Source organism: Hyalella azteca, unplaced genomic scaffold (assembly GCF_000764305.2).
Source record: "Hyalella azteca isolate HAZT.00-mixed unplaced genomic scaffold, Hazt_2.0.2 contig16930, whole genome shotgun sequence".
Classification (NCBI taxonomy): domain Eukaryota; kingdom Metazoa; phylum Arthropoda; class Malacostraca; order Amphipoda; family Hyalellidae; genus Hyalella; species Hyalella azteca.
The window spans coordinates 35013-50454 of record NW_025946735.1 but is presented as its reverse complement, the minus strand read 5'-3'; the positions used below and the strand labels follow the sequence as shown (position 1 = coordinate 50454).

Below are 15442 nucleotides of genomic sequence, written 5' to 3'. Positions count from 1 at the left end.
CTAAACAGTGTGTTCAATTAGCTCTTATCAAAAATTTTTGGTGCAGGTTCGTATAGACGTTCAATTTTTAGGTTGGTTTAGTATTGTCTTTAAATAGAATATATTTCGCATTACATATTTCTTGAAACATTAATAACAAAAATTTAGAGCGATTTTTTTTTGTTTCGAGAGCATATGTTATACTAAAATGTTCATAAAATGATTAGTAGCGAGGCAGCAGCGCTGGCTAAGCCAAAAGTGTTGTAAAGTTGATTCAGTAGCGCTTTACATACCTTTTAGAAAAACTTTCATCTCTAATCAGTTTCCAAAAAATATCTAACCCTCTCGAGACTTTACTCTCTTTTTCGTTACTGTCAGAATAATATATAAGCAATATCTTGCCCTGAAATAATTTATTCCATCGATCATCCCCAGCGATTTTGCAAGGGTTGATCGATGGGTTTTGCTCCAACACTCTGCCCGAGGTTTTCTTATTCTTATTGACTTGCCGTCATGAGGGGGAAGAGCGATGAAAATCCCCTGATCTAAGCGATCTTACGGGAAAAAAATATGAGAACACACATCCAGTCGCCCACAAAAAAAGAAGATTTTCTCGCAAATGAGTCGAGGAACGAGTATATTATCTTTTAATAATCTCTATAAGGCTTGCTTTAAAACTAAATGTTATTTGATATTTTTTAGGAAGGGAAAGGGCAAAAATAACGATTAATTTCTTTTCAATTTTGCTACTGGAGGCGACGTAAAAAAGTCATAGTAGATTGATGATTACTAGTAATTGTCGTTCAAATACTATTACTTAAGAGCAGTATTACATTGTTGTGATAAACTTATTTAAACTTTCTATTCTGATAAATTACTTGATAACTTACCTACTGTTACAGTTCAATATTCTGTACGTTATACTGAAACAAGCTAATGGTTCTGAATTAAGGAGTTTTGCCTTCAGAAGATTTTAATCTTCGGAGCAGTCGACAGCCAATTGTGATGCAACCATCTCAAGTCGAGTTTACTTCAGCATTAGACTCTTGTTTGCCTACATCTTTACCAGGGCCTATACTTTCAAAAAAGTTAAGAGATCGTAAGTTCATCAGCCAATCATTGACGGCCTTTCAAGCCAAATCTACTAATCATAGTCAAGAAAATAGAGCGTAAGTACTTACGTTCACTTAGCGAATTTTGAAAGTATGGGCCCTGGTGCTTAATTTGTTAGCATACAAGCAAAGAATATTAACAAATGATAGTCGCGCTGTTAATGTTGTAGCGTGCCTTTAACGGTTGATAAGAGACTGATATAAAATTAAAATACTTTATTACAATGACAAGCTAGGAATGTATTTCGTATTAAAAAAGTTAGAACTAAATATAGTAAATAAATCAGCTTTTGAATGACCGTTTCCAGTACATTATCTCTATTTCACTGGTCAATCATTTCACTGGTCCGTTTCTACATTATCTCTATTATCTATATTTTACATTACCTCTATTTCCCTGGCAATAGATGAATTATTTTCATTTGAAACGCAATTATTTCGCCTTCAGGTTTTGGTCGAGAATTTTACAATTAACGCGTAATTACGTTTAATGAAACCACGACCTGTGCTCATGAGCTCTGACATGTTTGCACTCCAGGCAATTACACATCATAGTCAAGTTTGCTTCTAAAATGTGAATACAAAACAAACATTCGTGAGCTAACTAATTTGTGTTCTGGAACCTTTGTACACCTAATTCCCTGCTGCTTATATTACCACCAGGCATTTGACGCTCGAATAACGTTGATTACACGTTGTTCCAAATAAATCAACTCGTAATCAACATTTTTGTTGACGTTATTGGCCTGGTGGATGACATTGTCTTAGTGAATACCATTTAGACAATATTACTCTCTTGATGGATTTGCTGATATTCATTGTTGATTTGTTGATTGGAAATACCGGGCTTGGAATTTTGTTGATTTGGAAGCCCTAATTAAGGCTCAAAATACCTGTCCAGGTTGTAGGACTAACGACTTATTGAAGCGTCAATGTCAGTATTTTTTACTGTGAGACAAGCTCATGGTGATTTAGTGACGGAAATGAAGTTTGCAGAAGCTACGATTCATTTTCTGACATCTTATGAATTTTTTGTCAGGAGAGGAAGCACATAATTTCCAAGGCTCGGGCCAGACACGAAGTTTATGCCGCGTTGTGCCGGTGCAATTAAGGGCTATGAATATGCTCGAAAATATGCGAGGCCTCTTAAAATTGCATTTTTTTAATTGCTATAGAGTCATAAAGTGTTGTGGGAATTCAGATCAAGTCGACAATATTGAACCAGTGCTTAAAACAGGCTGAAGATGAAAGTCTTCTTGTAATTAAAAAGCAACCGTTAGTCTCTAAGTGAACACTTATGAAAGCAAGGAAAAGCTGATTTAAATTTGAATGTGTTCAGTTGGTTTCTCTGGTTTTGTTATTTTGTCATTTTACTTTACCACAATTTTTAATTGTACTCGTGGCACGATAACCCGGGAGGCGAGTTTAAACAAAGACTTTAAAGGAATTTAACCTAGCCTTTAGAGCACATGAGAGTGAAATGAAGTTCTTGATTCTAAACTAATGAGGGGATTCTATATTTTTACAATTAAATGTTTTAGGACCCGCTAATAAATTTTCAAAAATTACAGAACAAATAGATATTGTAGAGAGGCAAGGTTGCCCCGCTGTGATCTAATCGATCACGAACGCTCTCGGCCATATTGCTGGCTGTATTGTTGCTGGTAGCCTTGCCGTGGTAAAGCGCCGTGTCACCGTAACCGTGTCTCAAAGGCGACTATTATTATATTATTATTATTTATTATTATTGTTATTATTATTATTATTATTATCATTATTATTTTTCTACGAAGTGATTGTCGTGGTGTCTGGTTTAAACGAACTTCGAGGGCACGATACCCATTAAAAAGATCTGTCTTCTCCAAGAGTTTGTTTCGGTCTCCTCTCAGCTTAAGACGACTCATGGGCAACAGATGCGTTAAAATGAATACGCGAAACTCTTCGGAATTATTACATCGTAGAATTACTAACGTCATTTTTCCCGTTTCGGTGTCTTATCGTTGCTACTGCTGCTGCTGGCCGTGACCGTGCTTCCAAACGATAATTGGTGAACGATGATGCTATTGGCTCTCAGTTTTCGAGGCACGTCTCCTTGTCTTGCGCTGCAGCAAATTGTCTTACGGCTGACTTACCGCCGGGGCGACCGTAGAGTTCAAGATTGATATCGCAATATTGATTTAATGCACTCATGAAAAAGTTGTATTTGCATATCGACATAGAGCACCGGTCTATTGTCACCAAAATCAGCGGAGCGGCATACCTTGAGGGCGTGACTCGGACTTCAGAGGAAGCTCTCTAGCAAGATATGGTTGTTCATATACACGGCTGTCGCACACAGTTTGGCCCTGTCTATGAACGAAATATTCCTCGGCAAATGTCTTGTGATATTTCTTCGGCCCCGTCAGCTGTAAAGAAAATAACTCGTTCCCGCGGTCTCGAAATCTAACGTCCTACACACACTTCGTGCAGCGCTTGATCATTCAAACAGTCCTTCGTAATCATCGTAGCATTGGCTGTACAACTCTCAATTATTGAATTCGTAATTTAGTATATTCATTTTTCTCCCCATGAAATGGGGAATACGATATAGAAAGAATACATGATATAATTTTTATCAAAAAGAAAAAAAAATATTTTTTTTTCGATTGTAAATGAATCCCTTATACGATTTTATCTAAGGAAAACAATTGTTAATACATATGTGAAATATATTGACTTTTATACAGATTTTGACAACAATTTTTTGGCGTCAAATATCGTATTTGCTACGAGCTTGAAGTGTTGGCAATGCAAGCATAAGTTACTTTGCTGCAGTGTTGAAATTAAACATGTAACTATTAAGAGCAAGTGCTCAAAGTTTGGATCAATTATGCAAGCAATTTCTCTCGAAATTCTTCTGCAATGCTTTTTCTAATGACACCAGAATAAATTTGACGGTCAAATGTGATGGGAATGCGGGCCTTGAGGTTCTATTAAAATTCTTAATTTAATTCTGCTGGTAAAAAATGACGTGAAAATTCCAAAATGAAAATGACGCATGAAATTGGATGTCAATCATCTGGTCGTGATGTTCGCAAAAGCTATTAAGGTGATTTTCATCGGAAATCTTTATTAATTTTCAGAAGAAAGTCAATATTCTTGTACTTTTTCATTATCAAAGTTAGGCGAGTTAAAATTATATCGAAGATAACAGAGATTTCTGATTGATGCAAACTTTCTATTCCTGATCTTACGTTAACAATGAAGTTTTGCTTGAAGGAATTCCCACGTAATGTGAGAATGTTATTTTCTCGCGACAGCTCGAATTTTCAGTAGTTAGGCCAATACTTGGATCTTAATAGAATTTAATTAATACTTTGGGCAAAAGTTACATGCCAAAAATGAAGCCAACGACTGAAATATACCAACGGGATTAAAAATAATATCCTTGTAAAAGTGCAGCATCTCTTCAAGAATTGAGCCGACCCTATTTTAATCTATAGGGAGCGAGGAGCTTCTCTCACGGATAAAGCTTTTATTAAGATGAACAATGAAATCCTTTTATTAATGGAGATGAGCAATGAAATTAAGAGCTCAAAGTTACGTACACAAGACATCTAATACAGTATTTCATTTGACAGAAGTATCATCGATGCATGATGGAAGGGAGAAAGAACAATGAAATGCATTACAATTTCAAGTGGAGTAAGTTTTTTTGAGGATTTTGATGCTGAGAGTGCGGAAGATCAGCTCAGGATGTTTAAGAAGTCTGTGAGATTAGAGGAACTTTTGAGAAACATAATCCTCGAAAAAATATAACTCAATACTCACTGCAGTGAGTGACAGAGAGCGCATTTTCTCGCCGACGAAAACGTGAAGTTACGGACGGACAGACAGAAGGACAGACAGATGGAGAGACAGAAGGACAGACAGACGGACAGATATGATGCGAACGTGAATGAGAAAATGCGCTAAAAATGAGTCTAATTCTGTTTATTCCAAATTAAATTTCAAAGAGAGATGATATCATCAGCTACCTCCCGGAAATGAGTGTTTTTTCAAGGACCGTTAATAATGTTTGCATGTTTATGACAGACGGACAGACGGACAGACGGACAGACGGACAGACGGACTGACGGACTGACAGACGGACGGACATGACGAGCACAATAGCGCCTTTTTTCTATAAACGAAGAAATGCGCTAAAAAGATCGCACGGGAACTAAAAATCGGTATGCAGCAAACTTGTATTTTTTGCGGAAAAGCACGTAGATTTGAAATTCTAGTCGTGGAAAAGGCATGTTCCAAGATTTTTTGTTGTGCTAGTCAATGCAATTTGCAATGCTTCATTGGGTCAAAACAAAATAAATTTTGTGGAAGGTTTATAGCAGGAAAATGTGAGGTAGGAAGATGAATAGGAAGTAACATTACATTTTATACTGGATGCATTCTTGTCGCTAGAGCATCTGTTTCAGAAGAGACGAGTCTCTTAAGAAAACAATACCATTCAATGCCTCTTAATTTCCTCAATATAGAATAATCCTTTTTAGCGCATTTTCTCATTTATGGAAAAAATGCACTATTGTGCTCGCCATGTCCGTCTGTCTGTCTGTCTGTCTGCCTGTCTGTCCGTCCGTCCGTCTGTGACCTCAAGTTTTCGTCGACGAGAAAATGCGCTCTCTGTTACTCACTGCAGTGAGTACTGAGTTATATTTTTCTGTATTTATGCGAGAACTCCGGCTCTATCAGGCTGACTGCGTTACGCACAGGAATTTAAAAAAATATTTCTTAGAAAACGCTGATATTAGCCAAGTTTTTAATTAACTATTTTTCTAATATTATAATTTTTTAAATCCATTATTAAAAAGTTGGGTTTTTTAATTAAGGCACTTCATGAGGACTAATTAAAGAGGCATTTTCTTTGGAAAATAATTTTTTATGCCTTTTGATTTCAGTTGATGCTAGAGGAATGGCTTGTTAGAACTTTTCATGACAAATACAAAAAATCTTCTCAAGTTAAAATAAATTCAACTATACTTTGTTAGTGAAACGAAGGAGGTAGAAAAAGAAGAAAAATTTAGGTGCCTCTCAACGTACGTTGACAAGTAACCTGAACCATTTTTTATTCATCTTATGAAAATAGAAACAGTTTTTCTAGAAATTCGTGGCGGTAGGCGAATATAAATTTTTGGGAACTATATTCGGAAAAATCTACTGCTCTGCATATGATCATAAATTTAACCCGTAAGGATTAATATAGATCGATTAAAATTAATAAATATTTTTTAAATCATCCCTTCCTGTTGGAAGATCACCAGGAAGAGGCAGAAATATAATACATGTGTTATATGATAACACATCGTGCTTTAAGATCACTCTTCCTGTTAAGAGATAAGATATCATACATGTTATAACTCATACGTAAATCCATGGACGAAGTGTTGAGCAGAATTTTGCTTGATAAACCGGAAGTAATTTCCTGTGTGGCAATTTATGCAAAGAAAATTTATTTCTTGATAATTGTCCAGCATTTTAGTATCCGAATAATATCTGTTTCAGGATGGTTTTCCATGCTAAGTTATCAAGGGGAGTGGATTTTCCAGATTGTTTATACGCGCGTTAAAAATTAAGTTTCAGCACCAGCAAGAGTTTTCATTTTACATTCAAACATCTGTGTCTAAATTAATTACCGTGTACTTCAATCTTAAAATAGGAAAAGTTCATGCGCAGCTCAGTAGAGGTTGATCAAAACATGAATTGCTTTTCTATCACATCAACTGATCATAAGAGTTTACGTTATTTGTCTGCCTCATTGATGTGTTTGATCTCCAGGAAGAAGAAGTGATCGTATACCACAACAAAGGTTGTACAGAACACGTCATCACTTATTACTGCAAGTCGCATCACACGGTGGGCTTCGTATCATACGAAGTATTAGCTCTCTTTGTGATCCCCGCCGTGCTGATGATCTGCTGCTACACGGCCGTCATCAGGGAGCTCTGGAAGAGCACCAAAACAATATCAGCGCTCACCAACCCTGTGCGATGGTGGGTAATAAATAAATATTATTATTATTATTACCATTATTATTATTATTATTATTACTATTATTATTATTATCATTATTATTATTATTATTATCATTATTATTGTTATTATTATTACTATTATATATTAAATTAAGTGTCATTATTTTATTTTAAACCATGAATAAAGTTAAAAGTTTGATGTGTAAGAAAACTTGAATGATTTTCATGACATTGACGATGCTCATCGTGAAATTTTTATCATGATATTTCAATGACAAAACATTAGTAATATCATCTCGATTCGTGTAAACGATATCGGGCCCTCAACCTTGAGGTTGCACAGAAGGAGTTTGATTTTAAATTCAGCGTTATGATCAAAAGGGCAGTGGCGAGGCAGTACGTGGGGGCATCATCTGTTCTCTAATAATTCCTTTAGTAGGAATACGCAAACGTATTATTAATTCCACATAATTTTTTCTTGATAATTCAAAATTTGAAGAGAAAAGTATTTTTTTCCCAGACAACCTACCCAGGCACATGTTATGATTTGGAAGGAGATTACGGACTCGCATTGGAAATCCAACTTTCAAGGTATTGAAGCATTTGAATAAATATTCATTTCTTGCGACTTGAAAGCCTTCCAAATAGACATTTTTCCAGGAATATTTGCTTAACAACCTCGTGTATTTTTCAATATTTCGGTTTATTGTTGCTTGCTCGCACGATCGTGGGCGAGGTGCGTTTGTTGGAGAACTCGCCATCTTAGATAACTTTTTGGGCCTCAAGTTTGTTACATGACAATCGAGGCAGCTGGTGCCCAAGTTCCGTGTGACGGCTCTGTAAAGAACAGGCGCTTCCAAATAATGTAGAAACTTTAATTTCTGCATTAAAAGATTATTTCTTTTATTTAGGTTCTCTTTTTCGGGAATTTTACCTTGTAAGTTGAGAATGAATTTCAAAGAATTAGACACTATAAAAATTTATTTACTAATTTCAACGAAAATTTTTCCGAAGAATTAATTTACAAATTTTACAATCGTAGGGTTTTTTCTCGTTGATTCAAATCTGACCTTTTTTTGAAACAGATATCATTTGAAATTTCCATTGAGATGGCAATTGTTGTGTACCTGAAGTGACCAATAGTTTTGAAGGAAGAGTTGAAAATAATTCTATTTACCAATTTAATGAATACGAAGCTTCATGAACACATTTTCCCAGCTGTGAAAAAATTCCGTTTTTATACAAGAAAATTTAAGATTGAATAGCGATGCTCACAAACGTTGAAAGTTAATAGGACTTGCAACCAAAGCAAAGAAATTAATTGAGCGAGACCGGCCACGAGTATCTAATTTATTGTTCACTTAATTTAAAAGTGGTAAACTCTACGCACTTCTGCTGTTTTTAGAAGTTTAAAATGGAGCTAGTTTCAAACATTCTGTGCCAAAAAGTTCAATTAAATTAGTTTCTGAGATAAATATTTCGATAAATCCAGTCATATGCATCTCATTCTTCTTCTTTCATGTCTCTTTTTATAAGTATATTACTATTTTTTATAGGTTTATAGGTACATAAACATCATAGCGTGTTTATGTACCCTCGTGTTCCACTTGTTTCTTGAAGTCGTATTTTTTTGCAAAACATTTTAATAATTTCTACACTTTTATGCCCAGTTCGTAGAAAAGTTTATGCAAATTGAATGATAACGGCGATGGATATCTTGAAAAAATATCTTTTAAACCTGAATTCGTGTGAAAAGGGCATTCATTGGAAAAACAAAAATTATTCAAATATGTACCCCATAGTAAACGCTGGGATTTTAATAGAAATTTAGCTTAGATCTTAGCTCTAAACTTAGGAAATTTCAATGCCGATGAAAATTTTCAAAGATTTCTCGGCCGTTTGAGACCATACGCTTGACTCTTGATTCCAAGGAACCAAGCCAGCAGAGATGGCTGATTAAGGTGATAGTGTCCAATTTACCTGCTGCGGTACTGACTTCGGAGCCTGTCACTAGCTAATGACAACGAAAATTTAAAAATAGACATCCATTACGTTGAAAAAACTTGCAGAAAGAAAATAAATATGCATCTATAGACACAGCAAGCGAGAAGAAATTAATTTTTAATCGATTTCGGTACACTACACTTTTCCTTCAGATATCAATACACATTTTTCGAATTAATGTAACTGGTTTGTGCCGATAGGGAACACATGCAGTGCATAGTCTGGGTAAAAAATTAGAGCAAGGATTAAAACGATTAAGCTGTAAAATGTAACGTATTTTGTATTTTATGTTGCAGTGGACCGTATAACAGCAGCGGAGGAAGCGAATCATATCGTTTGAACGTACGGCATCCTACGATATGCAATCCACGCAGACTTCTGAATTCACCAGCAACAGTAATTGGTATTCAATCTCATTCGAATTGCGATCAAGGATCACCTTTGCCTTCAATTTCAGACCCGTTTAGTGACCAGGAAGATCTTGCTGAAAAGCATAGGTTCGATGAAGTTCAGGAATCGGGTTTCTCGATTGGGCGGCCGATACTGAGCTTTGATTGTGACATGCCTCAGTCTTCGTCAGGTACGTTTGAATCCACAAATGTTTATGGACCAGAAAAGTCAAGGGTTGTTTCCGGGACCACGCTTCCGGTACACCTGGACTATGATACCATGTCTGACGTCACTGAGCACACATCGCGCGGCACACGAGCGAGCGCTGTCTCTTTCCCACGAATGAACTCTTTATCTTGCTCAAGAACCAACACATTCAAAAGTCATAAAGGCAGTCGCAGAGGTAAAAGTATGTCTGGGATTATTTTCTCGTCTGAGGAAGACTTTCAGATCATTGAAGATGCGAAAAACACTGTGAATCCGCGCTCTAATGTAAGCACGCTACACAATTTGCGAAGCCCCGTCGGTTTCCGGGCGAGTATGAGAAATCGGAACAGCTTGGGAGCAACAAGTAACAATGGTGGCTTGAATTGTAAGGCCATGTCCTACGATGACAGTGGAGTGAACACAAGAGAAGTTACTGGTGCGAGTCATCGGGGAGTTTTCGGTCACCGCAAAAGTAAATCTTCCTCGGCAGCTGTTGGCCTTCATGGCAGGGAAGAGTGGAAGCTGCCTCCTATGGCTAAGAGGGAGGACGTTAAGAAAACCAGGAAGCAGGTTGGTTTTTAATGTTTAGCCAACAAACTTTGATAACCATTCTTTTACACCGTAATTATTGTCTAACATTTTAAATACGCCTAAAATGATTTGCATTCACAAGCAGACCAGATGACAACTACTAGCAATTATTATGTTAAAATCATTAATCAATAGGTATGTAGTTTATAATCGAAAATTGCTAGTGACAAATAACAGTTAATAATGCTGCCGTTGGGGAGGCTGGTGGTCAAAGTTGGGAACACCAAAAATAAAGCAGTTAGTCTCGGGTTTGGTCGAAGCTAGCTGTAAATATTCTGCTCGAGTTATTCGAGGAAGTGGGTAAGTGATAAAATGAATATTAGAGCAATAAGTTGCGTGTTCAAATCCCCACAAAGCAGTAATAAATTCTGCCGCATTTTGAGAGGCCAGCTTTGCCTTATAATTAAACCTTGTTACAACAAATACTATTACAGATTAACATTAAAGGTACATACGAAATGAATATTCGATGTGTTTGATAAAAATTATCTACAATTATAAACGACTTAGGGGACAAATTGCTAATGAATCAAAGTGAAGATGAATTATATTATGCCGCTCAGGCTATAAGCTAATATTTGTGTATAAATTTGCTTGTGATCGAATGGCCAGTAAAAAATACCTTGTGTTCCGTTTAGATATTTTTTGCGAAAGGTTAAAACTTTAATTTTTCTTTGCAGGTGATAAAAATGTTGGTTGTGGTGGTGGTGCTGTTCATCATTTGCTGGGGTCCAACGCTTGTTGTTAAAATCTGCAAAGCACTTGAAGTTCAAGCGTTCAACCAAGTATTCCTTGCGTTCACATATCTGGCAGACCTTCTGCCGTTCATCCATTGCTGCATAAATCCCATTATTTATTGCTTCATGTCCAACAATTTCCGCAAGTCAATGTGGCGGATGATCGCCAAACGGCAGTCATGTTGTTCAGAGCTCGCAAGAACCCAGGCCGGCCTCCCTCCTCTGCGCAGTGGCTGCTGCAAATGTGTGAGGTAAGTACAAAAAGGATTTTTATTTTTACTACTATCATGCCAGGGATTTTTTTTATGCCAGGGATTTTTATTTTTACTATTATGGCGTCTTGAGAGCACAAAAGATTTCTTATTCCAGGTTCCGAGCTAAAAAACTACTATTGTTTTGGTATGATGTCTTCTCTGTAGCGGAATCTCTTTGATGTCTGCTAAGATGTAAGAAGCTCTGGGTTTTCATCACATCGTTACTATATTTTTATCCCGTAAGCGTCGTAGTTTTCGTCATTTAAAACATATTTCTATTTTGATGAAACGCCTAACAAGTCATAAAAATTCGTGGAAGAGCTTCTCATTATTGTACTGTAGTCATTAAGAGGCATTGACATAGTTGGTAACCTAGGAGCTTTAACATCTTTTAAAAGACATCAAAACCAGGCTGCTGAAGCGATGATGCCTGTGCAACGTGAGCCGCCTGTTTACGTACTTCTATTATAAAATGACCTATACTTGCAAAGAGTACATCATTTATATGTCTCACTGAAACATACCTAGATGTATTTCTGATAACAATCCTCCAATTTTTAGATGTAAATAAGTTGTGATGAAGCGTTTGATTGATTGATTGACATTGATTTTTTAGTTAAATTTCGCATTCTTATGGAAAGCGCATACATGATGCTCATATTTTTCGAATTAATTTTATATCGTTAGTTTCACTTTGCGGAATCGATTGCAGATTTTTCCTCTTATAGTAAAATATATTTCGTAAATCTATGGTAATGTACAATATTGGTGCGCACGTTCTAAATATGTTGCTCCATCTCATATTTCTCGAATTAATTTTATATCGTTAGTTGCATTTTGCGGAATCGATAAGAGATTTTTCCTCCTTTAATAAATGGTTATGTACGATATTGGTGCGCACGTTATAAATGTTGCTCCATCTTTAATTTATGTAGGTACGGCGATGGTTGCTGCAGTGGCAACAGCAGCAACAGCGGCGCGGGCTGCAGTAAAATGTGCTGCGACAAACAGACCAACCTACCCCCTGCACCACCGGTCTCCAAAGACCAGACGTCAGTGACTGCAGACAAGCTATTGCATGCGTCCGAGGCCGAGGTTGACCAAACTATTGTATCCGAGTGGACGGTCGCAGCTCCAGCATCTGTTCAGCCGCCAAACAAGTACTCGTGTGGGACCGCTTGTTTCTACGTGTGTTGGTGCACTAAAAGTCTGCCGCATTTGCCGGGCATCGCGGCTCCAGAGACCCATAAAGGAATATCAAGGCAAAACACAGCGCGGTTTTCATCATCAACTTTTTATCATGAAGCCCCTACCGCCATCTTGAATTGCACAGAACTCGAAAATATTTCCAATATTTAATTTTGTATATCATGGATCGTAATCTGTCATGCATAATACGTAAAAAATGGATCTACCAACTGACTTTGGCGATTCTTTCACTAATATAACATGTACATTTAGTTTACTCAATTGCATTTTTATGAACTTTTGATTCTCCATTTTGACTCGAAAATCAACCAGGCTTCCGTGAGTTGACTTTATTTAAATCATCGCAAATAAATATCTTTTTATGATCAAATTCTAATTTTAGGTATACATACTCCGATAATCTTTGTAATACATCTTAACTGTCAAGCTTTCCATCATGATTATGACCATCATAGCGTATAGTTCAAGCAAGCTTCCTTTCTTAAATCATAATATTTATTAATAGTAAGCTTTAGATTATCTAAGCAAATCAGCTTCATTGTCAGCTTCAAATGCTATGATGATAATATTAATTTATGGTAGATTTTTTAACGCTTATAGATAGTAACTGTCTCTTACTATATGTACAATGTTTACCTTAATCTATTATTCTGCTTGTCCGATCATATATTCACTGATAATTGTGTAAAAACTCGTCATTAACTCTTTAAAAATCGAAATATTTTTTGTTAAGCTTAACATTCACGAGAATCATATAACTTACATACAATCAGGAACATAGTGCTCTAATACTGTAACTTGTCCATCATAATTTTCCAGAATAATTTTTTATAAAAATATTAGCTTTCTCGTGATATCTGTAACCATGTGCGTAAAATACGCTTAAAACGTGTCCATCAAATGATTATCTTATTTTATTATTAATCGTTCGCCACTTCATCTGTGCAATTTTTAACTCATGCATAAAGAATCGAATATTTTCAGTAATATAAAAACGTATAGTATAAAACAAGAAGTCGTGTGAAGATAAGTGGCTAATATTATTCATACTTTTCATGGATATCGAAAGTTATGAATAATAAAAATAAATGAAAGGAACAAAATTACCCCGTACTTCAGATTAAGCATTAGCTTTGCTGCTATTTAAGTCTGATGGACAACATGCGTGCTGCCCTGACCTTTGGCGGCCAGAACATCAGCAATTTTGTACCTTAATGGCGATGGTCACGGCATACAGACAACATTGGTCAATTAACAGCAAATTATTTAAAGCTCTCGATTCGATTCTATTTTATAGGTTCAGCATCCTCAATTAATTTGGAATACATTTCAGGGATAACATTGTAATAAATCTTGGAAAACCTATTTTTTAACAGTATAAATCGAACCTGGGATTTACATATTTTTATGAAAATTTCAAGGAATCTATGAAAATTTCACTTCTCGGAGTGATATGAAAAAACGCAGTCTACTATAGAATTATTCACGCGAAAGTCATTAAAATCTTATATCAGATTCAACAAAAGTAATCAGTTGAACCGGAACAAAATCTGGATTTGGAACCTCAAGTTGAACCACCTCATAGCATTTGGTTACTGGAAGGACATTCTCACTCATTATTAACAAAAGTTGAGATGTATTACTGGCAACAGGAATACGTTAGCTCGTCTGCTGAAATATTTTCAAGCATTGAAGAAATTGTACAATAATCTGACATCCATTTGTGTGCACGTTGCTCGTAAAGAAATATGTGGGAAAATCTTCCAATGAGACCGCATAGTAAAACGTGATTGGTCATCACTCCAGGCCATGCGGAAGCACCACCTTAGATGCCCATCATACACCGCCCACTAGCGACAGCGAGAAATGACCTAGGCTATACTTTCAAAACTCGCTAAGTGAACGTTACTTTACGCTCTATTTTCTTGTCTATGATTGGTAGATTTTGCTTGAAAGGCCGTCAATGATTGGCTGATGAACTTACGATCTCTTACATTTTTTTGAAAGTATAGGCCCTGAGCTTCTCAAGACTTGAACCCACGACGAACTTGTCTAATCTCGGTGCCGGTACCGTGGAGCTGCGCTGGTCCAGCTGATGTACACAAAAATTTTTCGCTAAAAAATTTAAAAGATCAAAGGTAATTTAGGACTTTACGTATGCTGAGTTTTTGGTTTGGTATATTCTCAATACATATGTTTCATCGCGGCCTCAAACGAAGAATTTCTGCACAGGAAATGGTATCATAAAATTTGAATATTTTTCCAGTAAAATTATTTCAGTTTTTCTTTTTAGTATATTTGTTATGTTAAATAACTTTCTGTTGTCTAATTTCGAGACAAACTCTTAAATAACTTTCAGTTTAAGAATGTTTATTTACCGTCATTATTACATTATTTGGTATACGCTATACCTATTCAAGTTTAACTCTCAGACCTTATGACCTTACCTTATGACCTTATGATGAGTTTAGGACGTAATGCATTATTAAAATATGTTTAGAATATAGATAGTAAAGATCAATATCCATAGGTAATAATAAGTAAATATCATTCTTGTTCTAATCTCAATTTTTTATACATTTTATTCGGACGGTGTTGATCGTTGACAATCTGTGCATGTGGTGACAATCTTTGCAACTGATCACCTTTGCAGAATCTCAGGGAAATTGATCCAATTTGAGAAGATTTTTATTAGACCAAAAATAATCAAGTTATTGTTGAATTTTGAGAAAGACTCTACGAGTACTTATGATCTCAAGGTATAATAAAATCCATGTAGATAGCAGAATCGGAAGCTTAGCTTATTTTTCATAAAAATCTTCACAAATCCGTTATCGTTTCTTTTCATTGAAACTTAATGTTTTTTTTTTTCAATTTTAGCAGATTTTTACTATCAAAGGAATTTTTCAGAGTTTGAAGAAATACCTCAGGTTGAAGAAGCCAACTAATCG

General features: G+C 35.9%; 1 protein-coding gene across 1 annotated transcript in view; it reads left to right on the top strand.

The window, feature by feature from the left end:
* LOC108682882 overlaps positions 1-13173 on the top strand; it is a 30977-nt gene extending 17804 nt beyond the window's left edge. Inside the window, exons 7-10 of the mRNA XM_047885109.1 lie at positions 6903-7117; positions 9400-10270; positions 10972-11279; positions 12218-13173. Of these exons, the coding sequence (XP_047741065.1) occupies positions 6903-7117; positions 9400-10270; positions 10972-11279; positions 12218-12641 (1818 nt within the window). The 3' untranslated portion in view covers positions 12642-13173. The remainder of the gene's footprint in view (positions 1-6902; positions 7118-9399; positions 10271-10971; positions 11280-12217) is intronic.
* Positions 13174-15442: the final 2269 nt, after the last annotated feature.